Source organism: Liolophura sinensis, chromosome 3, assembly GCF_032854445.1.
Source record: "Liolophura sinensis isolate JHLJ2023 chromosome 3, CUHK_Ljap_v2, whole genome shotgun sequence".
NCBI lineage: Eukaryota > Metazoa > Mollusca > Polyplacophora > Chitonida > Chitonidae > Liolophura > Liolophura sinensis.
In genome coordinates, this window is record NC_088297.1 from 11,648,418 (window position 1) to 11,674,816 (window position 26,399).

Genomic DNA, 26,399 nt, shown 5'->3' on the forward strand with positions numbered 1-26,399 from the left:
CATTATATGATCGTCAAAAAATATGACGCCTGAAGGACAACTATCGGGTCAATGTTAAGATTGTATCTCTGAAAATGATGTAGATTTACATGTATATAGGACTTTCTTTATTGTCACAAATCATGAATGATGTTACATTAAAAAATGTTGGTACAATTTTCAGTTTATATTATTGATGGTGTAGGACTTTTTGATTGTCACAAATTATGGCTGATGTTACATAAAAAAAAAAAATTGTACAATTTTCAGTTCATATTATGTTCGGTGTTCTTGCATAAATTTAGCTTATTTTTTTTTTTCAGCTGTCACAATAATTTTTTTTATAAAATAATTATTCAAGAACAATATTTCCACATTCAATTAATCGATATTGAAATAACATTCATGCAGTTTATATTAACAAGACACAAAATCTCCTGAATTCAAACATAGTTTTATTTCGGATATGAAGAATATAAATACAGTGGATAACAATTATATTGTTTCTAGTCTACACAATATTGATCATTATTATGCAGATGTTTTGCTCTGACTGTAATTTGGAAATAAATTCATGAATTTCAACTTTCGATGTTTGTTATTGTTTAATTTTATATGATAATAGTAGCTGAATACAAATTTATTGTATACATACTGTAATTATGCTGACAGTATAACAATTGAGAATATGCGTTCAGAAGTAAATAAAGATCTTTAATTTATAATTTTGATGCCAATAAAACGTAATTCCGATCAGAAATTCACCAATCAAAATCAAGCAAAATGTTGCACTTGAAAAATGGTAAACATTTGGTGAAATATAGTAACACCCCAAACCTGCGGATGGTTGTGGGTTTCCCCCGGGCTCTGCCCGGTTTCCACCCACCATAATGCTGACCGCCGTCGTATAAGTGAAATATTCTTGAGTACGGCGTAAAACACCAATCAAAAAAAAAAAAAAAAAATAGTAACACCCCAGGACGCACAAGCACCAGTTAAATTGGTCTGCTAATAAACGTAAATTTTAACACACTGAAAACATTATTCTGGCAATTTCAATAATTTAGCAATATACATTTGTCACACTTTTAAGCTGGTATCTCTGATTGTTTAAAAGCTTACTCAACAATTTTTTTTCATTTTATATGATACATGACTGTCAGTTTTATGGGTGCAGCAAACAGAGTGTCCGGGATAAACCAGGAACTTTTGGCAATTGGTTGCTGACAATCTTACCTACATACATTGTGTGACACACAGATATCTGGATTGGTGGCGGCATGGAGCAAGGACCCTCTCACCAATGTGGTTGTTGCTCATGCTGGCTTCCTCTCTAGACGTATGTGGGAGGGTCTGCCAGCAACCTGTGGATGGCCATGGTGTTCTCACCGTAATGCTGGCCGCCGTCGTATAAGTGAAATATTCGAGTTTGGCATAAAACATCAGGAAGTGTTCCAGTACGGTACCTGACAGAGTGCAATGGTTTCTTCCACCTTTTCATAATTGCCACCATCGTTGTTCAGATGAAATATTCTTTACGAGTATTCACTGTGTGAAACAAGCAAATTCACCAAACAAGAGTTTCCCCTTTATGTTTTGCGTAGAACCAATATATGATGTCATTAATGTATACAAATGATATGCACACCTGTGTTGAAATTTCGGTGCAAGGTGATAACAAAAAGCACGTATAGCGCCAAAACTAGGTAACTTCACCCCACAAGTCAACTTCACCCCACCGGTCAACTTCACCCCACCAACCAACTTCAACCCACCAGTCAACTTCAACCTACCAACCAACTTCAACCCACCAGTCAACATCAACCTACCAACCAACTTCAACCCACCAGTCAACTAACTTTCATCCACCAGCCAAATTGAGCCCACCAGTCAACTTTAACCCACCAGCCAGCTTCACCCACCAGCCAATCTCACCCCACCATCCAACTCCATTCCACCAATCAACCTCAGTAAGCTTACCCCACCATCCAACTTCACCCTACCATTCAATTTCACCCTACCATCCAACTTCACCCTACCATCCAACTTCCAGGCTCTGACCAGTTTCCTTCCACCAAGGTGCTGGCCACAGTCTTGTGAGTGAAATATTCTTGAGTACCGTCTAAAACACCAATAAAATAAATAAATAAATATATTATAAGCAGGAAACAATGAGCTTAAATATAACCATAAACCCTATAAGCAAACAAACTACAAGTAAAGGTAATTGATTGATTTATGTATTTGATTGGTGTTTTACGCCGTACTCAAGAATATTTCACTTATATGGAAAGCATTACAGTGGGAGGAAACCGGGCAGCGCCCGGGGTAAACCCACAATCATCCGCAGGTTGCTGTAGGGCCGGAGAGGAAGCCAACATGAACTGGACTTGAACTCACTGGTGAGAGGCTCCTGGGTCATTACGCTGCTCTAGTGCGTTAACCATCTGAGCCATGGAGGCCCCCTAAAAATAATTGAAATGATCAACAAAACTTATAATAATCAGGTATGATCTTTTTTATTTAACAGGCCCCCTGTGCTTCATTATTGTGTGAACAACAAGTAACAAATATCCGCATCAAATATAACGTCACAAACTTTTACATGAGTACATAAAAAAGCATTTTAACTTTTCCAACTGGAAAAAATAATCAACTGAACTAATTTTTTGATTTTCAGCGCAATCCATAAAATGAAAGTTAAGAAATTTACAGTGAAATAGTTTATTTAATCAAAATTGAAAATAGTTTGCCAATCAGAATTGAATGAAGCTGGGATAATAAACTGGACTGGGCAATCAAAATTAAAGAATGCAAAATGAGTGATTTGAACCAGCCAATCAAATGACAAATGCTCTTTTCCAGTTCCCTCATATGTAATGTCACTTTTGAGGAAAAATGTGTCATTTTTTTTTCAAGATCAATAGTGCACATATATATTTTTAAATGGTTTTGTCTATGTTTGATCTTGTCACCCATCCAAGCCACCTGCAATATTCCAGAATTTTGCAGACTGAATTTTGCTTTACAAAAAAACAAATCCTGTAACTAATTTTGGCATTTGCCATAGCTGCCGCAGATACTAGCAAAAAATTGCATGTGAATTTGAACTTTGTCTAAATTGCATGAATTTTTTAATTTGCTTAAACAAAAACAGAGGTATCATGCTAACTCTGTCTTTACACAACACAACAGTCTACCAATGCCTAACGAAACACCAAAATTATCTTCTTTATAAAATACTGATATTTATTCACACTCCTGTGGGATTGCATTTTCATCATTTACTCCTGGAAGACTGTCAACAGTATTTTTATCCGTCTTATACCTGTCCATTTTACCTTAAAAGTTATACTGTCCAAAACGAAACAGCTATTATCAACTGCAAATGCTTAGTTTTAGATAACGTTAGAGCAAACATTATGTTCCTAAATGTCAACCTCACTGGTTCAACCTCAAAATATATTTTAAAAAAATTTTTTGACATACATTATCAAGTTGTAACATTTTAAAGTTCCACAAATAAAGTACCTGTTAATATTATTTGTCTCTCATATTACTCTTTAAATTCAAATCATTATTTTTCTCTCTCCATGTATACCATTATTTTAATAATCAAAACACACTTTAGGGAAAAATATTTGCAGTACATTTACTATATATTTTATTACCTATAAATCAATTCAATGGCATTAAATAGGTCACAATTAGTCCATTTTATTCTCTTGATCTCCTATGGACGGAATACTTGGGCTATAAAATGTTTTGAATAAAAAAAAAAAGCACTTGTTAAGACTGGGAAACCAGGTTTTTTAACATATATAGATTTTAAGACTCATGTCCACAAAATATTAACAAACCATTCATAAAACTATATATATATATATACATATATAGGCCAAAAACAAAAAACACAAGCTATTTGAGAAAGGAAAGTTTCAAATTTTGTGAGTTCACACAAAAACACAGACCTTCTAGACAGTCATAAAAATTGAGGTGTGCAATACATGCACTCTATGTGTATAAAATCGACTGACTTGCACAAGGTACATGTATGTACGGTACATGTATTTGTGCACAATACAAAAACACTTAAAATACATACAAAAACGCTTACAATATACATGTAAACATACAAAAACACAATCTTAATGTACACACTCCAAAAACACATACAAATAATGCTTACAATATACATGTAAATGTACAAAAACACAACCCCTTTCAACCTTGCTCAAACATCCTGCTTTCACACGGTGTTTTACCCTGCACAACATCGCAGGCTATATAAATAACGGTTTGTGCTTGCGAACTATGACATTAAAAACAGTTATACATTTATTGTGTATAATTATAGAGCAAGGAACAAATATAAAATACTCTGTACGAAACCAATTCCAAGTAACAGTCTGAACAGGCTGTTATGATTAATAATAATTAATAATGATTATTTAATTATTAATATTCTTACTTCTTCATAGAAATACCTTCTCGTATACACAAAACAAACGACCCCACAACTCCAAGCCAAGTCAACAGCTTCAAAAAGAGCTGAGTTTATACCAAGGTTACTTATGTGTACATTTATGTGTGTAAAAGAGTGTGCGGGATAAAAAATGGAGAGGTCACAAAATAACCTTCTATCACAGAATCAATGTCCATAAACACTATGAACAAATTATGAACATTTCTGCCAGACACCTACAATGTTTTGTCACAAATACGTCAGAAACCAATGAAAAATAAGCGGTGGTTCAAGTTGTTTATTAAAATTCTTCCAGCTATGGAGAGAAGACTAGCTGACCAGCAACTAGTTTGAATCTGTTTTGCAAATATCCGATAACAAAATGTTTGGAACCATAACTTTTAGAAAGAAGATTCCTTTTAAAGTAACGTAATCTTCTATGATATATTGATTCGTCCATTTCTCTATCCAGTAACAAAAAGTAATCAGTTGGAAACATACTGAGGTTGTTAGAAATGTGGTTAATCATGTGATGTAAACACAGCTGGTAACAAATTAACACATTCTGAGTAAACAAAAGAACAGTGAAAAAAAAAAAAACCCACAACAATATTATCACATGAGATACGTCAAATTCACACCACTATGGATAAACCATGTTCATAAAATCAAAGTGCTCTCCCCTTACTTTACATTTTGGCTCACAAGTTATCTCCCTTGAACTACAATTAACGTCTATTACACTTGCAATTACTTAATACTTTAATAACCCTAAGCCAGAAAAATTGGGCTCGTTAAATACTGAGATTTCTGAGGTTTCTTCCAATTGGGACTTGTGCATATGCAGCATGCCTTGACGGGTCAGGGGCTTACGATTACGCAATGGGCGGTAATTTAGTAGAGCCTTCATCTGACTCGCCTGCCGGCACTTTTTCATCCTTCACTCCTCTTTCTTGGTCTTCCAAACCCTTCTTACCCCCTTTTGCTGTGGTTACTATAGGAACAAGGGAAATAAATTGGATTATGGTTACTTTGAAGTGTCACATATAACTACCCAATTTTACTGACCTACAATACAGAGGCCCAGGAGAACTGGGCACAATTGCACTAAGTCGTCTTAGCATTACGTGCACGTAAGTACCATGGCAACCAGTAATGTGGGCATGGCTATTATGTGCTTGTAATGCGAAGAGGAATACATACATGTGAATCTGATATCACCAATGTGTTAAGGCATTGTTAGCATGACACAACAAAACATGACAAATGATGAAAAGAAAGAAAAAAAAGAAAAAAGAAAAAGAGATTGATATTGAACAGAAATTCTTACTTACATGAGCTTGTAAGAATACTTAAGAATACTTAATCAGTAGTAATGAATAATGCTCTGTGTTATAAACCAAAATAAAAGAAAAACAACATGGAAAGTGAGTACATAAGTTAAAGAGTTAATGATTTAAACATCAAACAACATGCAAAATTCTGTTATGATATGTGCTTAATTTGAAGATGTATTTTATGGCACTTGGTAAAAATAACAATTGTGATTATCCTGTTCATTTAACAGGTGAAAAAACATATGAAGCTGTGCTATCCAGCACGCTTCAAAGTTCAGTTGTGGTGACTACAATCTACTCAGGAGCCTCTCACCAATGACTGTCACTGTGTGTTCAAGTCCAGCTCATGCTGGCTTCCTCTCATTAATTTAATTAATTAATTCCTCACATTAATTTATCCATCACCTGTCTCACCATGTTGTGCATATACAAATTACACTGCTTTCCATTAGGAACTTTCGCAAATATTCTGCATCTTTCTTTTTTCCAGCGTTCTTCTACTTTAAATAATTTTTTTGTGAAACTTTTTTCAGGTGCACATATTACAGTATAATGTAAAAAAAAATAGTTGCCTAACATTTCTAACACGTTGCACAGTTCTGCAGGATATTTTCTACCTTCAGCAAGAAAAGAGTGCCAACTAACAGCTCAACCCATTGAAGTCTGACACACCAATGACTTAAACGTACGTGTGTAAAACAGACACCGTGTTTTCACGATGCATTTTTCAATTACTTATATCAAATAAACAAAATGAAACAAAAAATAAATATCAGATTTTAAACCAGGGCAAAGTTTTGTACGGCTTTTCACTTTTTGAGAGACATGCACGTTAAAAGGCAAACTGCTCAGTCATAACTTTAAACTTTTTGAAAAGTGAAAAGCTGAGAAATGAAACCAGTTCCTCCACCTTGAGAAACATTTCAATTTCACTCGCTACAGCTTCCACCTTCATCACACTATTAAAGGTGGAAAAAACATAAATATGAAATTAAGTTCAGATGAAAGAGTGCGAAAAGTCATTCCTAAATGTGGCCTTCAATATTTTTTTTGATTTTTCCTTAAGGATAAAAAGACACTTGAAAATAATTTTTGTATGGTGGATATTTGGGACCACCTTTTGGTATTTAGTCTTTTTTTAATAATGTCATAAATGAGGATGTAATAAATATTTTTGCATTAGAATTTGTTCTTTCAGCTAACAAATGTATTAAAGTTTGGATCATATTTGTATTTATAATATGTTCATAAGTATTATCATAATTTATGTTTCGATATAACCAACAAATTTACATTCAAATAAATTTATTAGACAATCATCACATCCTTATTTAGAATATTATTATGCAACAACGATAAATACCAAAAATTGGTCCCAAATACCCACCACACAAAAATATTTTCAAAAACCCTTTTCTCTTGAAAAAAAAAAAAACATCCTCCAAAATATTAAAGATCATATTTGTAAATAAGTTTTGATGCTCTTTCATCTGATTTTGGCATCATTTTTATGTTCATTTCTCCTTTAAGTTGTATTTAGATCTTTTGACTTGCATACTTTGTGTTTGTGTTGTATGTAGCTCCAGGCAATTTTTCAGCCCTATGGACAATAGCTATACTGACCCCATAACAGCCTTTTCCTGCCTAGTCCTCACTGTCATTGTGAGGCTAAACTGACATACTGTAATAATGAATCGAATGAATCGAATGGGTGCTTTCGTCAAACTAATAAAAATCCCCTTGATTCGACATGTACCTGACCTTTGTTCCAACAACAACAAAAATCCCCTTGACACTGAACTACATGGCCTTGACCTTACACCAAATGACCTTCATGTTAATGCTAATCAGGGTGACCTTGCATGTACAAAACACAGGTGACACTGTCAAAAGTAAAATTATTACAACAACTGCTTCAAAGTTCCCAGGGAAATAAAACCACTTGAAATGTACATGTTGTGCTACTTTAATATTCTAACATAAACTACACATTTTCAGATATTCAATGACCTTGGAGAAGAATGACCTCGGAGATGCATGATAGATACATGTATGTGAAAAAAGGCAATTCTTTTCAAGGCTGATTAAGAACATTTTTCTTTTGTAATATTTATTTATTTATTTGATTGGTGTTTTATGTCGCACTCAAGGATATTTCACTTATACAACGGCGGCCAGCATTATGGAGGGAAGAAACCGGGCAGAGCCTGGGGTAAACCCACGACCATCCGCAGGTTGATGGCAGACATTCTCGCATATGGCCAGAGAGTCTTCTGTAGTATAAATTACTATCCTAATCATTATAGGATGGCTGCGACCTCTAATTTACAAATAATCACATCATGAGTAAATCTGCAGTGTTACATTTCAGACATTTAATGACTTTGAAGAAGAATGATCTTGAGGATAATCATGGGTGATGGGATACATAAACAAAGGTCACTATCCTAAGTGGCACCTTTTTAATTACACATTCCTTTTGTTCTATCCTATATGTTTCAGGAACAGGCATGGTGGCGACCTCTAATAAAACAATGACGACTATGAGCGAAATTACAGGAGTTAATTTATACCTCGGGCTGTGTCTTCTCGTGGGTGTTCAGCCGAGGCCCCGATGGGGGGTACTCGCTCGCGGATGCCCCTAGGGCTCTTCTCCCCACTCCTATGCCTCTTCTCTTTCCCCTGGTGATGAGTCCCACTCTTCCAGTCCTCTACCTTGATCTTCTCCACTGAGGCTATAATACACATGTACAGAAAACTTATTCTTAAAAAAGTTATAACTGTTATGCACAGCAACCAGACGCACTTATCTATTCTTGATTTTTCAATCGGCCTGAATTTTATACAGCAGTTTATTCATTGCAGAAAAATGCCCAATGGCTGGATTAAAGTCACCAAGGCTTGTTCTATACCAAAATATAGATACATGGAATATTTCTAGTATAAATCATTACAGTTGTTTTTTATAAGACACTGTACGTGGGAAGGTCTGCCAGCAACCTGAGGATGATCGTGGGTTTCCTCTGGGCTCTTCCCGGTTTCCACCCACCAAAATGCTGGCTGCCGTCGTATAAGTGAAATATTCTTGAGTGTGGCGTAAAACACCAATCAAATAAATAAATAAATCAATTGACAAGCTTGTAGAGTGCTTTAACTGGACATTATGAGCTTGCACATGGCAAATGAACTCTTCTTGAATATACATGCATGTGTATTTTGCCATGACGATGTCAGTAGCTGACATGACAGCTAGAATCTGATTTCAGGAGTATTGCAAAAGAAAAGCTGTTCTGTTCATACATCAACATACAACGCTGATCGCTGAATTTTGCTGCTGTTGATGGAGCTGCCAACGTTGTAGTTCTCGAAGGCCTAAATGAACTTTCTTCATACAACCACAGTACTGCCCAATCCTAATGATATACCCTACGTGTATCATCTATCCACCCTACGCGCATCCTGATTAGATGTCAGGTGGATCCTACCGGGGGTCATACGGCCATGATGGGCGGCAGATTGGCGGATGTTGGCACCATCGCAGCGGTCAAAGTAACGCCTGCCTACTTGTTGCCGATAGCCAACTTTTACTGGCGACAGGTCACAAAAAAATTCACCTGTCACAGAGACTGGTAGGTCCAATAAGTTTACAATCATGTTAAGCCAATATCCATGTATGTCTATGTTTGTGAAGTCTGTATATTTACTTGGCGTTCCCATAACCAAAATGTTATCCCAAGACTTTGTCATTTTCGGCCCGAACATGTCAACAATGTTAGAGCATCATTTAGTGGAAAATTAAGGCTGTCGTCAACGAACCTATCATATTTACGCTTTCAATTATGAAATCAAATGTGCCTTCAATGTTGAACAGCGTTCTTCAGTTGTCAAAGCAAAGGCAAAATTAAACCTGCATGAAGCCATGTTAATTTTTTCACAAGGATCCACAGCTATGACGGAATGAACAGTGTCAACAAGCGCCAGTCATTATGAACTAGAGAAAAGTCAATGCAGAGTATTGAATCAATCAGTTGCTGGCCACAGTCATATAAACAAAATCCTATTCAGTACAGCGTGAAACACCAGTCAAATAAAAAAAATAATAGAACGGGAAGTTAATATTTATATTCCCGACCTCTTCCTATTCCAGCTTTAGGACCGCATTGCTAACTTTTCTGCATGTGTCGTCGCAGGTGTAAAGGGGAACAACTCAAGACACAAACATATCTAAACGCTCACAAACTGGATGCTTTTCCTTGGTTATTTCCCTTGAATGGGAGGCACATGCATACACCAGTACAGACTGAGCTCCCGTGAGTAAGTTTCGTTTGGTGATCAACTCTGCATAAGTCTCGGTCCCGAAAGAATATTGAATAAAAAGGAAAATGCTACTGAAACCAAATAATCCTGTAACATGGAAGACTGATATTTTCTCGCCAAGGTTGACGGAAAATAATTTTGCTTGAAATCACATGTTCGCAAAATGGGACAATTACAATTTGTAGCTCTAACACAGAATAATTTACAGACTGATGGAGACAGATAGATACCTGTAGGTGACAGGGGCAAATAAAAAATCTACCTGTCTCTGTGACAGGCAGTTTTATGAACATTTCTACCCCTGCATCCTGATCGCATCTTACGCAATCTTGATCGGCCAGTACGCGTAGTCTACGTAAATGATGGTCGGACCCTGTACCCTTCACATGCCGCTGATGCTGCCTAAGGAATATCTCCTCCACAAAGATCTACCTTTAGTACCTATGAATACTCAGCCACGCATGTCAGGCTTTTCTTTTAACTCACCTTTCGTTGGTGTGGGTCGGGACTCTTTTAACCTCGCCTTCACGAGTGGTTGAGCAGGTGATTTGTATGGATCAGTCGTCTCTGCTGCGGGTGACGCGTGGCGCCTTTGTCGTCGCTCCAGCCGTGGTTTGTGCACCAGACCTTCCTTGATCCACTCGTGCTGAAGAGCTTGGTCCGGGGTTAAGCGTGCACTGGGGTCCCATCTACATGTATATATGAATCACAAAATTTAGATGTGTATTTTTCATGCCCTTTTACCTCTGGTGAACATGGACGATTTTCACAACACTTCTCAGGTAATATTTCTCGTAACTTTTTTCGTAAATGACGTGCCTAGGATAAAGCGTCTTAAATTGACGTAATTCCTGAGGAAAGTTATTACTTTAAGAACTGATTTACGTAGTTACATCAAAGTGGCTCTTTGGGAGGACAGTGTTGTTGTTGTTATCATGCATTGGAACTATACTTACTGCAATTACTATACAGTGACTTCCCCAAAAGTATTTCAAAGACGAAGTTTTGTTTTAAACTAAGGTTGTCTTCTGCCACAATTTACAATATACCTTTGAACTTTCTGTTCTTGTCATGCAAACAGTGACAACGATATTTGGATTAAATTAGAATAAGAATAGTTTAGTAACAATTTTTCAGATGTTTAAATTTCTATTCATCAAATACATTTGTCTAGATGTCTTCGTGTAATACAAATGCAATGAAACGTTTCACATGTATATTTTATTTATTTATTTGATTGCATTTTTTTAATTTTTTTTTTTTATTTGATTTGGTTGTTTTATGCCGTACTCAAGAATATTTCACTTATACAACGGCGGCCAGCATTATGGTGGGAGGAAACTTCGCAGAGCCCAGTGGAAAACCACAACCATCCGCAGGTTGATGAAAAACCTTCCCACGTACGGCCGGAGAGGAAGCCAGCATGAGCTGGACTTGAACTCACAGCAATCGCATTGATGAGAGACTACTGAGTCAATACACTGCGCTAGTGCGCTAACCAACTGAGCCACGGAGGCCCCTTTCACATGTATAAGCATATATATATATATGTATATGTGTGTGTGTGTGTGTGTGTGTGTAGAGACAAGTTTCATTACAAATGACCTATAGTTTGATCAACACTGAAGCCAGGATGAAACATGTCATAGTCCTTACAGTCAGCATAAACTATCCTTCACAAGCACACAGCCTGGCTTAGTTTATACTCACTCTAAACATCTTTTCACAAAGTCCAGAAAGTTAGCGTCACTTGTTTTTATGGCCTGTTGTAATTCTTTGGATCCCACTCGTCTTTTTTTCCCTTTACTATTGGTTATACATCTAGGATTACCCTTGGAGTCTGCAACAAGTAAAAAAAAAATAGAAACATGAACTTTCCCTCACCAAATCCCCAAAATAAGATGTACACACGAGTATCAATCCCACAACAGATCACAATGACTAGATGTATTATTGTCTAGGTTCTTGTCTCATGATTTATTTATTTATTTATTTATTTGATTGGTGTTTTACGCTAAAATCAAGAATATTTCACGGCGGTCAGCATTATGGTGGGTGGAAATCGGGCACAGCCCAGGGGAAACCCACGACCATCCGCAGGTTACTGACAGACCTTCCCATTTACAGCCGGAGCTGGACTCGAATTCACAGCGACCGCATTGGTGAGAGACTTCTGGGTCATAACACTGCGCTAGCACGCTAACCAACTGAGCCACGGAGGCCCTACTCTCTCATTGCTTAAGCAAATGTGTTCTGGTTTGTTTATTTGATTGCTGTTTTAAGCCGTACTCAAGGATATTTTACTTATTGGATGGCCTCCAGCAATTTGTGGGAGGAAGCCTGCATGAGCTGAGCTGGGCTTGAACTCAAAGCAACCACATTGGTGAGATACTAATGGTCCATTGCTCTGCGCCGGCACACTAACCATCTTGGCCAAGGAGGCCTCCTAAATAATACTACACTCACGTAGTGTGTGACTTAAGTTGTTGCAATACTCCATGCATGACTTACGCAAAAACTATGGCTTGAAGCATTTACTGAAATTCAGAAGTCCTGTGAAACCGGCCCTAGCAGTGTTGGAAACACTCAACAACGGTTCAAAAGTATAGTTTGCATTGATTAAACTCTAATTTGATTTACAGGACCTGCTAATTAAGTTTTAGTGAAAATGGGTCTGTAATTTTGGAGATAAAATAAAGCAAGCAAACTATGAATTGTGACCAAAAGGTGTTGGCGAAAAGTTAATAAATCAATGATGCGTGACATTCATAATGGATGGAGAAGACAAAAGAGCGAGTGAGTGACAGCTTTAGGTTTAACATCGTACTTAACAATTTTTCAGTCATATGACGATGAAGGAGTCCTTAGAGTGTATGCAATATGCCTCCTTGTTACAGGATGGATTTCCACCGCTCTTTTATCTAGTGCTGCTTCACCGAGATGCCTTAACGAACGCAAGCAAGCCGCCTCACCCGAGCCATTATACTGATATGGGTCAACCAGTCGTTGCACTATCCCCCTTCATGCTGAACGCCAAGCGAGGAAGTTGTAACTTCCTCTTTTTTAAGGTCTTAGGTGTGAACAGACCAAGGATTGACCCTGGATCTACCACACCCGATGAGAAGACAAAAGAGATCTTACAAAAATGCATATATCCTAAGTGTCCATAAATTTCGTCCATGACTAACTTGCCCATTTTTCCTGATTCTGAGAGTTCTACTGATTTTAGAAAAATGTTGCGAGGTTTGCTTGAAACATGTGATGATATTCTACTGGAAAACATGTGATGATATTCTACTGGAAAACATGTGATGATATTCTACTGGAAAACGTGATGATATTCTACTGGAAAACATGTGATGATATTCTACTGGAAAACATGTGATGATATTCTACTGGAAAACGTGATGATATTCTACTGGAAAACATGTGATGATATTCTACTGGAAAACATGTGATGATATTCTACTGGAAAACATGTGATGATATTCTACTGGAAAACATGGGATGATATTCTACTGGAAAACATGAGATGATATTTTACTTTTGTGAGCAAAATTTTAGGTCATTTAGGATATGTGTTTCTTTCCAATTTCTTTTTTTTTTGTAAGTAATGATATGGAGACTGCAATACATGGGTACTGAGGTACAGACGGATGTATCACACTCCTCACAGCACAAGTGCCGCTATTTACGCTCACATCACTGTCACCCATAGACAACCTTGACCTTTAGAGTCTGTACAAAGGCACCAGTTGTGAAGCTAAGCCTAAACAAGCCTACATGTGTTGCAGTAGAACACATAAGTACAATGTATTTATAGAACCAAAAGTTGAGACAAGAGTTTTTCTGTTACCTGACACTACTCCCTGCCTGATCACTCTGACCTCACTGACCTTGGCAGTGCTCCAGATTTCTGTACAATATTGGCTGGCGGTGACAGGGATGTAAATCAAATGTTAGAGAGAGGAGCATGCGCTGTAGGAGTGTGCAGATGTTTATGACTACAACAATAACGATGACAATAGACTGTACACGTGCAGTGTTACACAATACCCACAAGTCCTCAAAATTTAAACCAATCTTTCCATTATATATCCTCACCAAAGAACAAGCGCCTCCTGGTGGCTTGGTCCAGTATAGAAGGGGGAGGTAAGCCCAGTATTTCCATGATGCAGGCCAGCTGCTCCACCTCGTTTTCTCCCGGGAAGAGCGGGTAACCGGTGTAGAGTTCCACAAGGATGCACCCAAAACTCCACATATCAATGGGCATCGAGTACGGTAGCCCTAATATGACCTCTGGTGACCTGTAGAATCGGCTCTGGATATATGTGTACACTAAGGGAGAAAAAAAAAACAAAATTAAAAAAAAAAAAACAACAAAAATTTATATCTTTGAAATTTTCTTTTCTTAGATTTCTAAGCTTCTAAGAAAGCAAGCAGTTCACACGTTTTATGTTCACTGTGAGAAATTCCCCATATCCCCTTTTTTTTACTTTACAATACTTCAAAAAATTATTTTCTCTCTAGACTATTCATTTTACCTGATTCTTAGAGCCTTGTTCACTTTTAACAGAAAACTGATCAGCTTTTTGTGGATTTCATACTGACATCTTAACAGCTGAGTTTACCCTAGTAACATGAGACAATTTTTTTGATAATTTTAAAGTAAACTGAAAAAAAACAACACCCATCGTGTGACCCAACTTAGGGCACTGCAAACAACTGTGCAAGAATTTTATCAACTTAAAAATACTCACCTCTCTGATGCTCATAACAACTTGACCCAAAGTCTATGACCTTGATTGAACTTTGACCTCTTTGTCGCAATAAAATATTTTCCTGAAAGAAAAAAAAGAAAAAAACAACAGATTATAAACACTGCGAATTTGTGGAACATTTACCACCGAGGCTTAAGGTATGCCATAAGCTATCTACGCTGGTACTTCATACATGCTGACTAAAAATTTAGAAACTTCATTTTTTTGAGAAAAATTAAGGTCATGAAAGCTGAAACTTTCGATAACATCCTACCTTCAAAACAAATTTCAGAACACATTTGTAATATCAGAATACATCAAAATGAAGAACATTTGTGTTCATACTTTTGTGTTGCGTTGTATTTGCACATATAACTCGTACATGGATGTCCAAAATATCCCCGATCCATCTACCAACATTTCCAAAAATAAATTTTTTCATTCGATTGTTGTTTTATGTCGTACTCAAGAATATTTCACTTATACGATGTGAAACACACGACCATCCGCAGGTTGCTGACAGACCTTCCCACGTACGGCCGGAAAGGAAGCCAGCATGAGCTGGACTTGAACTCACAGCGACCACATCCAAAAATAAAGAAAACCCCAAAAAGAACTGACAGGACATCATGTTGCTTACATGCGGTTTAGATTCGTATAAATGTAGCTTGTTTCACAGGCCATGGATTGACTCAACGACTCGTACATACAGTTTGAATGGAGAAATGCAACAATCAGAAGAGAATACAGTGCAGTGCTACAGATAATTTTTTTTTTTTTCAGAGGGAGCACAGTACTCCAGACTTTCCAAAGAGAGGAAGTACCTGATAGGCTACCGTAGTACACATTTTTTTCAAGTGCAACCCTGTTAAGGTATATAAAAATAATGAAAACTGGCAGCCTGCAAGTCAAAACGGGGTGCCCAAAACGGGGTGCCCAAAACGGGGTGCCCAAACTGTTCGGCAGATTGATTCTAGATCTACTTACTGGTTTTAAGTCGCAGTGGATTATTTTCTCTCTGAACAACAGTTTCAAACACTGTAGTAGCGAGAAACCAAACCTCCTAATCAGAGCAATGCTGAAACCCTGGAAGTTGTTCTTCTTGATCAGCTCATAGAGATTCATTCTGTAAAAAAAAAAAAAAAAAAAAAATGAAATTATCCTCGTACGGATTGAGGGCAGGATCCACAATGTTCACAGTTGAAAATAAATGTGTAATCTGCCAATGTGATTTATTTATTTATATGATTGGTGATTTACGCTGTGCTCAAGAATATTTCACTGATACGACTGCAGCAAGCATCATGGTAGGGGGTAACCGGGTAGGGCCCGGGGGAAACCCACGACCATCCGTCCACCAATGTGTGACATTTTTATATGTGCATGCACATGTAGGACTGCGTAGCGTTTTCACAAAAGATCACATACGCATATACCAATAAACAAAACTGCTGGTATGAAGATGTGTATCACATGTACACATCTCTTAAAAGTTCACAACAGAATGGCAAATTGTATTATAAAATAGTATTTGATGTTTGTTCCTGCCAAAATTAAAAGCGCAAACTGATCAGAACACATTCACTGTAATCTTGTTGCTTTTAATTCTCCAAGCCCTGCTTGTTGAGGTGTATATGTATTTTAATCTTCTTATGAATAGATCTGCTACCAGACCACGCACAGGATGGCTGAGACAGGCTGTGATTTCGCAAGACTACAACTCACCCCATTAGCTCAAAGGTGATACACAGATGATTCCTGAAGTAGAAATACTCCCCCATGTGGATCAAGTTGAACTGACCGTCTTTATCCTTCCGCCGTAAAGCATCCAGTATTTTTACCTCTACCAGAGCCTGATGGTGAAACCTACACAACAGGTAGCCAATCAGAACAGTGATAACAAACAATTTGGATTTTGAGGAAGGGGGGGGGATAGTTGCAGAGAAGTACATACATAAATAAACAAAAACAATGAGGTCCATGTACGAAAAAAAAAGATCTTTATTATTTAAATACATTATTTTAAATGCTTTGAACGTTTACATATGTGAAATTTTTGGGTTATCGTGAGATACAATTGCTATTAATAATCATTTATTTCAAGGTTGTTCCCAACTAAGGAGATGTTGTTAATGTGACAGACATAGACAGCTGTAATCTAATTTTCAATCATTCAATTAATTTGAAACCGCAATAGAAGACTTTAAAGAAAATTAAATGTGAAACATTTAACACTAATTTAGTTTTTTTTTAAATAATTAATGGCTAAAGTGCAATACAAGTACAAGTTCTACAAGAAATAATTTGTTACAAAAGCAAGCAAAAATACCAAACTAAATAAACAAACAAAATTTGGTATCATGCACATGCAAGATCAATGAATGTCTAGAGAAAGTCCAGAAAGACCTAAAATCATTTAGAAAGTTGTTGGCATGTGCTTGGAGATTAGGGAAACAACGTTAGGTTTAGAGAAAATTTGAAGAGATACTAGTATGTGAATCCTCCAGAAAAAATGGTTAAAAAATCAGATTAAGAAATTTTTCGCTCTTTTAATATGAGAACAGTTGTTGTGAATCATGTGATACATGTTCTCACAAACAGCAAGTCACACAAATGAAAGCAAATTCGTCTTGGAATAGCACTTCTTTAGGAAGACATAACTGCCTCAATGCACGAGAGCTATCAATATAACCCACAATTTTTCCCTGATGTTTCTTAATGACTCACTTTTAATACAAGATGCAATATTTTCCACTATCTTTTTTGATGACATTTCATCAAATGATGCTCAGAATTGGATTTGAACTCTCAGTCCCTACCTTCAAGTTGTATTACATAAACACACTGTACATTTCCACTGAAGATGTACATTACAGATATGTAACCCTATATGTTTCAAAAAGAATTCCTCTTAACTTTGTAGTACCTTTTCTTGTTCCTGATAATTTTGACAGCCACAAACTGTTCAGTTTTGTGGTCGTAGCACTTGACGACCTGGCCAAACGAACCTTTACCAAGCACCTCAAGCATTTCATAGCGATACACCATGTGGTCGTGCATCACCTTATAAGGAAGAGAAAAGCAGCCTCACAACAACAGCAAAAACATCACAGGGTTAAAGTCCAAGCATAAGCAGCAGAATTCAACTCTTGGCTCGTTTTCACAAAGCAGTTTTTAGTATCTCAAATAAAATAATCAACAGGGAATATAGATGACTGAAACAAGTGAAAGTACTGGCTTGAGCGAAATGTAAATTTACAGTCTAAGGTGTCTCACAGTTCATACAACTTAAAATGTCCCATAATTTTTACAATTTAAGGTGTCCTACAGTTCTAACAACTTAGTGTCCCACAGTTCTTACAACGTAAGGTGTTCTACAGTTTTTACAATGTAAGGTGTCCCACAGTTCTTACAACTTAAGGTGTTCTACAGTTTTTACAATTTAAGGTGGCCCACAGTTCTTACAACTTAATAGTGTCCCACAGTTCTACAAAATTAAGCTGTTTCAAGTTATATAGGATGGCTCACTCATTTAACTTGACAGATATGAAAGACCCTTTCAGTGCAATGTGGATTTGTTTCCGTCACATCAATTACTGACACCAACAGTATAAAGTTTCTTTTATCAAATCTATCCAACTATTAAATTTTGGCTCAAACTGCTTCCTGAAAACTTGCCTATTATCAATTGTTTTTATGAATTTTATGAATTACAGTAATTCCTCAACCTTTTGGCAGGTCTTCAAGGTGCTTATCCAAGCATATTCTGAGGGCATTATTATGTGCTGAATGATAAAATTACACTTTTTGTGAAGCTCTGATATTGGCCAATTCAAACCAACGTGCATAAATTGCACTGAAAGTTGCTCTTTCATATGCCAAAAGGTTGAGGAATTAGAGTACATGCTGAGAAATATACGCATTAATAACCTAAATTAACCCCCAAAAATACTAAAAATACACCACCCACTACACTTATCTACTTTCTTTCTTGTCACATTAAACACAAGCCATGCTGAGAGAAACCATGCACCCATGTTAGACCATAAGCAAAGTTTCTGCTCGCTTTTCGCTCACCAAAAAAAAGTGCAAAAAAAGCAACAGCTACAGCGACCAATCAAATTCAAACTGGCAAAAGCAACAAACTGACATCTTTTGAACTACAAAAGCTTCTTCATTTCATGTTTGTGACCAATCCACATGTAAGCAAGCCATTTTAGCTCATGCATATGCATGTATTCAGCCAATGAGAAGCCACAAACAAACAGAGATCATGAATACACAGATATGCAAATGTGTTACCTCTTCTTGTTTCGAATAATTTTAATGGCTACTTCCTGGTCAGTTTTGTGGTCAATGGCCTTGATAACTTGACCAAATGAACCTTTACCCAGCACCTCCAGCACCTCGTAGCGATACGTAAGGTGGTCCCCGATTGGCTAAAGGTTTATCAAGATGATATTTGATTGGTCAGAAAGGAGTTTACAAAAACTACACCTTCTATTATTTCAACTACATCAGATTCTCTAGAAGTCTACAAATTTTTATTCTGCAATTATCTATACTAGTTTGAAGCCAACTAAAACCTGTTTTCTAAAACTAAACTACATTGTTAAGCTTTAGGAGTCTACTGCTGCCAGATTTTAAACAGAATGTTTGCAATTTGCGATTGAAAATAACCTTCGTATAATTTGTAAAAATAAATAGTTAAAGTACAGATTAAGCATGATGCATTCAAGTACAGTAATTCAAAGTTACTGATCTTGCGTCACAAGTTACAGAGCACTGATAACTATTTATGGATCATCTTAACAATTTCAGTTCACTTTTCGATTAATTGCGAAACTATTTCTTCACTTCAGAATTTTATAAATTTGCATACATCATTATGTTTTTTCTTTGAGCACATTGACCAATGTTCATTAAAGTGTTCTGCACTCATCTATATGGTACATGCATATGTATCCATCATATCTGCATTCATCCGGGTTTTTTTTTTTGCAGCAAAAAATAAATTACCACACTGTTGATCATAATCACTAAATACATCTCCTAGAATTATGCATATGATAAACATAATATGTAATACAATTTATCTAAGTGACATGCAAATAAATTTATTTAAATAAATTTAAACAATATCTTAACTTCAAGATACTTTGTTTCCTCGCTACTACAGTGTTTTAAAGAATAAAACACCTGATTTAGTACATCAGTCATTTCTAGACTTCAAATATTTTTTTTATTTAAGAAAAACATGTTTTGTTCAATTTTTCAACAGATACTACGGTAAACATTACAGACAGAAGAGCAGAGAAGTTAACGTGGCTAGCTCATACCTTGATATATGATCCGTTGTCGTCGTCATACCCAGAATTCTGAGCGCCCCCTGGAATACCCTCCACTTTCTTTGCCTCTAATCCCAAGAACCAGATTTCTGGATAATCCAATATCTCCGTCTGTTCAAATTGTGTTAAGCGACTTCGGTACAGTTTTGTCGCTTCTGAAAATATCAGACATGTTCTTCTTTCACTTTATTGATGAGAAGTCACATTCGTTTGCTTGAGGACTGACATTTACATGCAATATACTAACACAAACTGGTAAATCAAGGCACTGTTTCTTTTCCTCATCAAGCATAATGCTGAGTGACAAGCAGAAAAACACAAAAGCACATTTCTGAAACCCTTGGAGAGGCCAGACCAGGATGTGAACACATAAACATGAATGTGAACTCCTCCAGACGAGCAGCTCTTAACTCATCCTACAGCACTATAAACTTAACAATTTCATAGATCCAACAACAAAATTTAAATTGTAGAAAGTATACAGATATATCATTTTAATATTTAATTAAAACCTGCCTGTGCTCACAGGACACTGACCTGAAAAAAATACATATATGGAGATAGCGAGATATGAATGTTTGATGTCAGGTAAAATTGGTACGGTAGATGGCATAAAGTTTCACCGTGGGACTCCGAAAGTGTATCCCAGGATTCAATGCGTTGGTGGTGGTTGTCACTGACAAACTGCCACGGAAGAGAATCAGGGGTGGTCATGGGATTATATTGACAGTTTAAGAATGTAATAAACAAGCTCACGCTCACCACCAACAGTTCATGTTTTCCTTAGTTTTAATCATAATGATTTTAGTACATGCATTTCGCAACAGAAGTGAAATGAGAATTTGGGAGAAAACTCTGTGAAGATTAATCGTGACTACCCAGTACCTTTCTATGTATGTGCAGTATCATGTCAAATATCCGTTTTTAAACTGCAGGGTTCTCCGTATACAAAGATTTAGCAGAATTCAGCATACAGCGAATCCATACTTGCAAACTAGGCCTACCAGCAGACGAGATGAAGATGTCAAATTGCGATCAAAGCGACACCTACACAAGTGCGTTTTCACCACTGCAGCTGAACATTTCACGTTCATTCTGGCGTAATTTGAAAGACTGTCAACTTTCGCCCATATTTCGTAAACATGAATACCTAATTTACTTTAATATTTCATCGGGACCCTCAAGTGAATTTTTAGGCAAGCAGACTGGTTTTATCTACATGTTTTGCAGATAAAAACCACTTACAATCACAGGACTCAAAACGTCTACATGTCTGCCCATCGATCATGTCACTTTTGCTCCCAAAAGGCAAAACAATAATCTTATGTCACTGGTGACAAATAATTCACGTCTGGGCAAAACTGTATGCAGGAATTCCTAAAACATTTTGTTTACAAAGCCAGTAACGGAGTTGAGCGAAGTCCTAAATGTGATAACAACTCATACAAATCCTGTCTCCCAACGTGCTTGACTCTCACACAGTGCTACCGAAAAGGCGTCAAAGTAAATTGTGGTAGTTTTCCGAAACCTTGCGATTAGTAAGTTTTCTGTGTTTAATGGAGGTTCCTGATTTCAAAACGCAGGAAAAGGAACTCTTCTGCAATAGGAGATCAGTTCTGACTGTAAACAAACAAAATGTGCAAGCAGGCTGACATGCTAAATTGGAATTACATGGAAACGGGAAAGATATTTCTCAGTGAAATTAGTTTTTAGCTACAATACATTTGTACACATATTCGTTGCATAATGAGGGCTCTCAGAAGACAACCGTTCAACAGATAACGGTATGAGGTGACTTCCACATAGACCTAACCCGAATAATCAGTTCGTCTGCAGCGTACATTGTGCATGTGCATTCCTTGTTTGGTGTGGTCATGCTTTGAGACAGTGTTTGATATTTAAAGGTTTGTAATAGACATCGCCTGTCCTCATACTTTCTTCGATTTCATTCATGGGTATACTTAGTGATGTACATGTAGGCCTACTTGTCAGGAGACCTGCACACGTCACTGTCAGTCACTTGACCCCACGTGGCAGGGATTGGCAACCAGAGGTACTAAGTGCCATGCAGGGTACGGGCAGGAGGCTAGTCCAACTTATTATGCATGCCTGTTTCTTACTGGCCCAGGGGACCGACAAATTTTTAAGTAACCTGTCCCAGACGATTCCTACCAGTTACATACGCGAATTTACCGGTATAAGGAAACACTGATACATATTAATTAAGGTGAATTTTCATATTTAGAAAAAAAACTGTCCAATTTTAGTTGCTAAAACAGCAATTTCATGCAATGAATGACTCTTGCCAAACAATGAAACCACTGTGTAAGTCAGTTACCGCCTTTGGTTTCGGTGTCCAAGCTAAATTATCAGCCAGCCTTGGCCGCAAAGCAACCAAGGTGACAAAAGACGTCCTTGACTGGGTGATCATCTAGCTTGAATACCTCAACCTCAGGCGGTAACCTTTCCAGACCATTAACTTTTCAGGACCACAGAAAAACCTCCCAGACCCCAAGTAACTCTTCCACGAATACACCAAAACCTTTTAAGACCACTAACTTTTCAGGACCACAGAAAACCCTCCCAGAGCCCAAGAAACCCTTCAAAGAATACAGCAAAACCTTTCAAGGCCACTAACCTTTCAGGACCACAGGAAATCTTCCAAGGCCACAAGGTACCATTTACATGTAAAGGCCACAGATAAACTTCCAATGTCCTGAGTAACCATTTGAGCAATTCTTGATTAGGTGACCTTGGGTACAGTCATGTTCAGTCCGAGTACAGTGATTAGCAGGCTGAGAAATATTCAGATACACCATATTCATGGCTGCTCAACTGTCAGAGACACTGCTAAGGGTTAAATGGTGAAGAACAGATTGCGGCACAAATAAACACTCCACCTCTAGCTTGTCAAGTCCTCGTCATAACATGTCCGCTTACCATCGTCATACACAATTTTGCAATTTTATGGTAATGGTTAAGCCACCATGAATACAGCATATCAAAATATTTCTCAACCTACTGGCCAGTGTACTCGGATTATCAAAGTCATGTTGGGCACCACTCACCTGAAGGAGTCATGGGCAGTCTGTTGCCGTACTGGTCCCTCTTAACACGGTCCGAGGAGGAGCTCAGGGCACCCTGATGGGTCAGCGTCTCCCCTTTGTTCAGCTGAGGCAGCGTGTTGTTGTTGTTCTCTGTCTCGCTGTGCTGGTGCTTCACCTGACCATGGCGGTTTTCGTTGTTGTTGAGCTGTGGCAGCGTTGTCGTTGTAGTTGATGTGGGCGCCACTGTGGCCACCAGCTTGCCCTGTTAATGTAAAGGTCATTGAGTGTTTGATCGATGGATTTACTTACCCTCAACAAAAATATGAATGCATGAAGCAATTTTCTATTGTTTTCTCTCAGTATTAAATAACGTGTTAACCCAACAATTAGGGTGAGTATTCATTTTCAACTGTGGCTTCAATTTCGAACAGATTTTTCACATTTTAGGGCAATAATCCAGGAGCTATGGCAGCGAGTGCATGGTAATCACAGTTCATAGCACTCAGTGCCTGGCGTGTCCACGCGTTAGCATCACGAAGAGTCATCACCATACCTCCTTGATCACTGCCCTAAAATGCAACAATCTGGTTGAGATTGAAGCCACAGTTGAAAATGAACACATACTGTACCCTAACTGTTGATGTTAACACATTATTTAATACTGAGAGAAAACAATACAAAATTACTTCGTTTGTTTATATTTTTGTTGAGTATACGTTGTCAATTACATTTCTTGATTAAAGAAATTTGCACTGGAAGTCATAAATCATATCAATCAACAAGATGGACCAGTTGTAAAGTCATCAAAAAGTGATCAATGTAATTTCTACAACACATTGTGATAGATCCCTATCAATTATTCCTACAAGGCACTGTGATAGATCCTCGTCAACCATTCCCATCTTGCACTGTGATAGATCCTAATCAATTATTCGTATAATGCACTGTGATAAATTCGCATTAGTTATCCCAATAATGCACAGTGATCATTAATAATTAACCCCATAATGCACTGTGATAGATCCTCATCAATTAACCCCATCTTGCACTGTGATAGATCCTCATCAATTAACCCCATCTTGCACTGTGATAGATCCTAATCAATTATTCGTATAATGCACTGTGATAGATTTGCATTAGTTATCCCAATAATGCACAGTGATATTAATAATTAACCCCATAATGCACTGTGATAGATCCTCATCAATTAACCCCATCTTGCACTGTGATAGATCCTCATCAATTAACCCCATCTTGCACTGTGATAGATCCTCATCAATTATTCGTATAATGCACTGTGATAGATTTGCATTAGTTATCCCAATAATGCACAGTGATATTAATAATTAACCCCATAATGCACTGTGATAGATCCTCATCAATTAACCCCATCTTGCACTGTGATAGATCCTCATCAATTAACCCCATCTTGCACTGTGATAGATCCTAATCAATTAACCCCATCTTGCACTGTGATAGATCCTAATCAATTAACCCCATCTTGCACTGTGATAGATCCTCATCAATTAACCCCATCTTGCACTATGATAGGCCCTCATCAATTAACCCCATCTTGCACTGTGATAGTCCCTCATCAATTAACCCCATCTTGCACTGTGATAGATCCTAATCAATTAACCCCATCTTGCACTATGATAGGCCCTCATCAATAAACCCCATCTTGCACTGTGATAGATCCTAATCAATTAACCCCATCTTGCACTGTGACAGATCCTAATCAATTAACCCCATCTTGCACTGTGATAGGCCCTCGTCAATTAACCCCATCTTGCACTGTGATAGGCCCTCATCAATTAACCCCATCTTGCACTGTGATAGATCCTAATCAATTAACCCCATCTTGCACTGTGATAGGCCCTCATCAATTAACCCCATCTTGCACTGTGATAGATCCTAATCAGTTAACCGCATCTTGCACTGTGATAGGCCCTCATAAATTAACCCCATCTTGCACTGTGATAGATCCTAATTAATTAACCCCATCTTGCACTGTGATAGATCCTAATCAATTAACCCCATCTTGCACTGTGATAGATCCTAATCAATTAACCCCATCTTGCACTGAGACAGGCCCTCATCAATTAATGCTCATAGTGCATTGTGCTAGATTCTGATCAATTATTCAGATAATGCACTCTGATAGATCCTCATCGATTAATCCCATCTTGCACTGTGATAGATCCTCATCAATTATTCGTATAATGCACTGTGATAGATTTGCATTAGTTATCCCAATAATGCACAGTGATATTAATAATTAACCCCATAATGCACTGTGATAGATCCTCATCAATTAACCCCATCTTGCACTGTGATAGATCCTCATCAATTAACCCCATCTTGCACTGTGATAGATCCTAATCAATTAACCCCATCTTGCACTGTGATAGATCCTAATCAATTAACCCCATCTTGCACTGTGATAGATCCTCATCAATTAACCCCATCTTGCACTATGATAGGCCCTCATCAATTAACCCCATCTTGCACTGTGATAGTCCCTCATCAATTAACCCCATCTTGCACTGTGATAGATCCTAATCAATTAACCCCATCTTGCACTATGATAGGCCCTCATCAATAAACCCCATCTTGCACTGTGATAGATCCTAATCAATTAACCCCATCTTGCACTGTGACAGATCCTAATCAATTAACCCCATCTTGCACTGTGATAGGCCCTCGTCAATTAACCCCATCTTGCACTGTGATAGGCCCTCATCAATTAACCCCATCTTGCACTGTGATAGATCCTAATCAATTAACCCCATCTTGCACTGTGATAGGCCCTCATCAATTAACCCCATCTTGCACTGTGATAGATCCTAATCAGTTAACCGCATCTTGCACTGTGATAGGCCCTCATAAATTAACCCCATCTTGCACTGTGATAGATCCTAATTAATTAACCCCATCTTGCACTGTGATAGATCCTAATCAATTAACCCCATCTTGCACTGTGATAGATCCTCATCAATTAACCCCATCTTGCACTGTGATAGATCCTCATCAATTAACCCCATCTTGCACTGTGATAGATCCTAATCAATTAACCCCATCTTGCACTGTGACAGGCCCTCATCAATTAATGCTCATAGTGCATTGTGCTAGATTCTGATCAATTA

The 26,399-nt window shown here is 37.5% G+C and overlaps 1 protein-coding gene across 2 annotated transcripts; it reads right to left on the reverse strand.

Moving 5' to 3' along the window:
• Positions 1–2,227: 2,227 nt before the first annotated feature.
• On the reverse strand, positions 2,228–23,433 carry LOC135463579 (dual specificity tyrosine-phosphorylation-regulated kinase 4-like). Of its 2 annotated transcripts, XM_064740884.1 has the most exons (11): positions 23,275–23,433; positions 20,198–20,361; positions 19,161–19,297; positions 16,584–16,724; positions 15,846–15,984; positions 14,859–14,940; positions 14,203–14,436; positions 11,809–11,938; positions 10,585–10,787; positions 8,355–8,516; positions 2,228–5,438 (listed from the first exon to the last, which is right to left on the reverse strand). In XM_064740884.1, exons 1-11 carry the CDS (start codon positions 23,285–23,287, stop codon positions 5,320–5,322), a joined length of 1,524 nt encoding a protein of 507 aa, XP_064596954.1. In that variant the 5' UTR covers positions 23,288–23,433; the 3' UTR covers positions 2,228–5,319. The 2 variants fall into 2 exon arrangements, with proteins under 2 accessions (XP_064596954.1, XP_064596955.1); XM_064740885.1 differs by lacking the exons at positions 19,161–19,297; positions 20,198–20,361; positions 23,275–23,433 and adding an exon at positions 17,785–17,903.
• Positions 23,434–26,399: the final 2,966 nt, after the last annotated feature.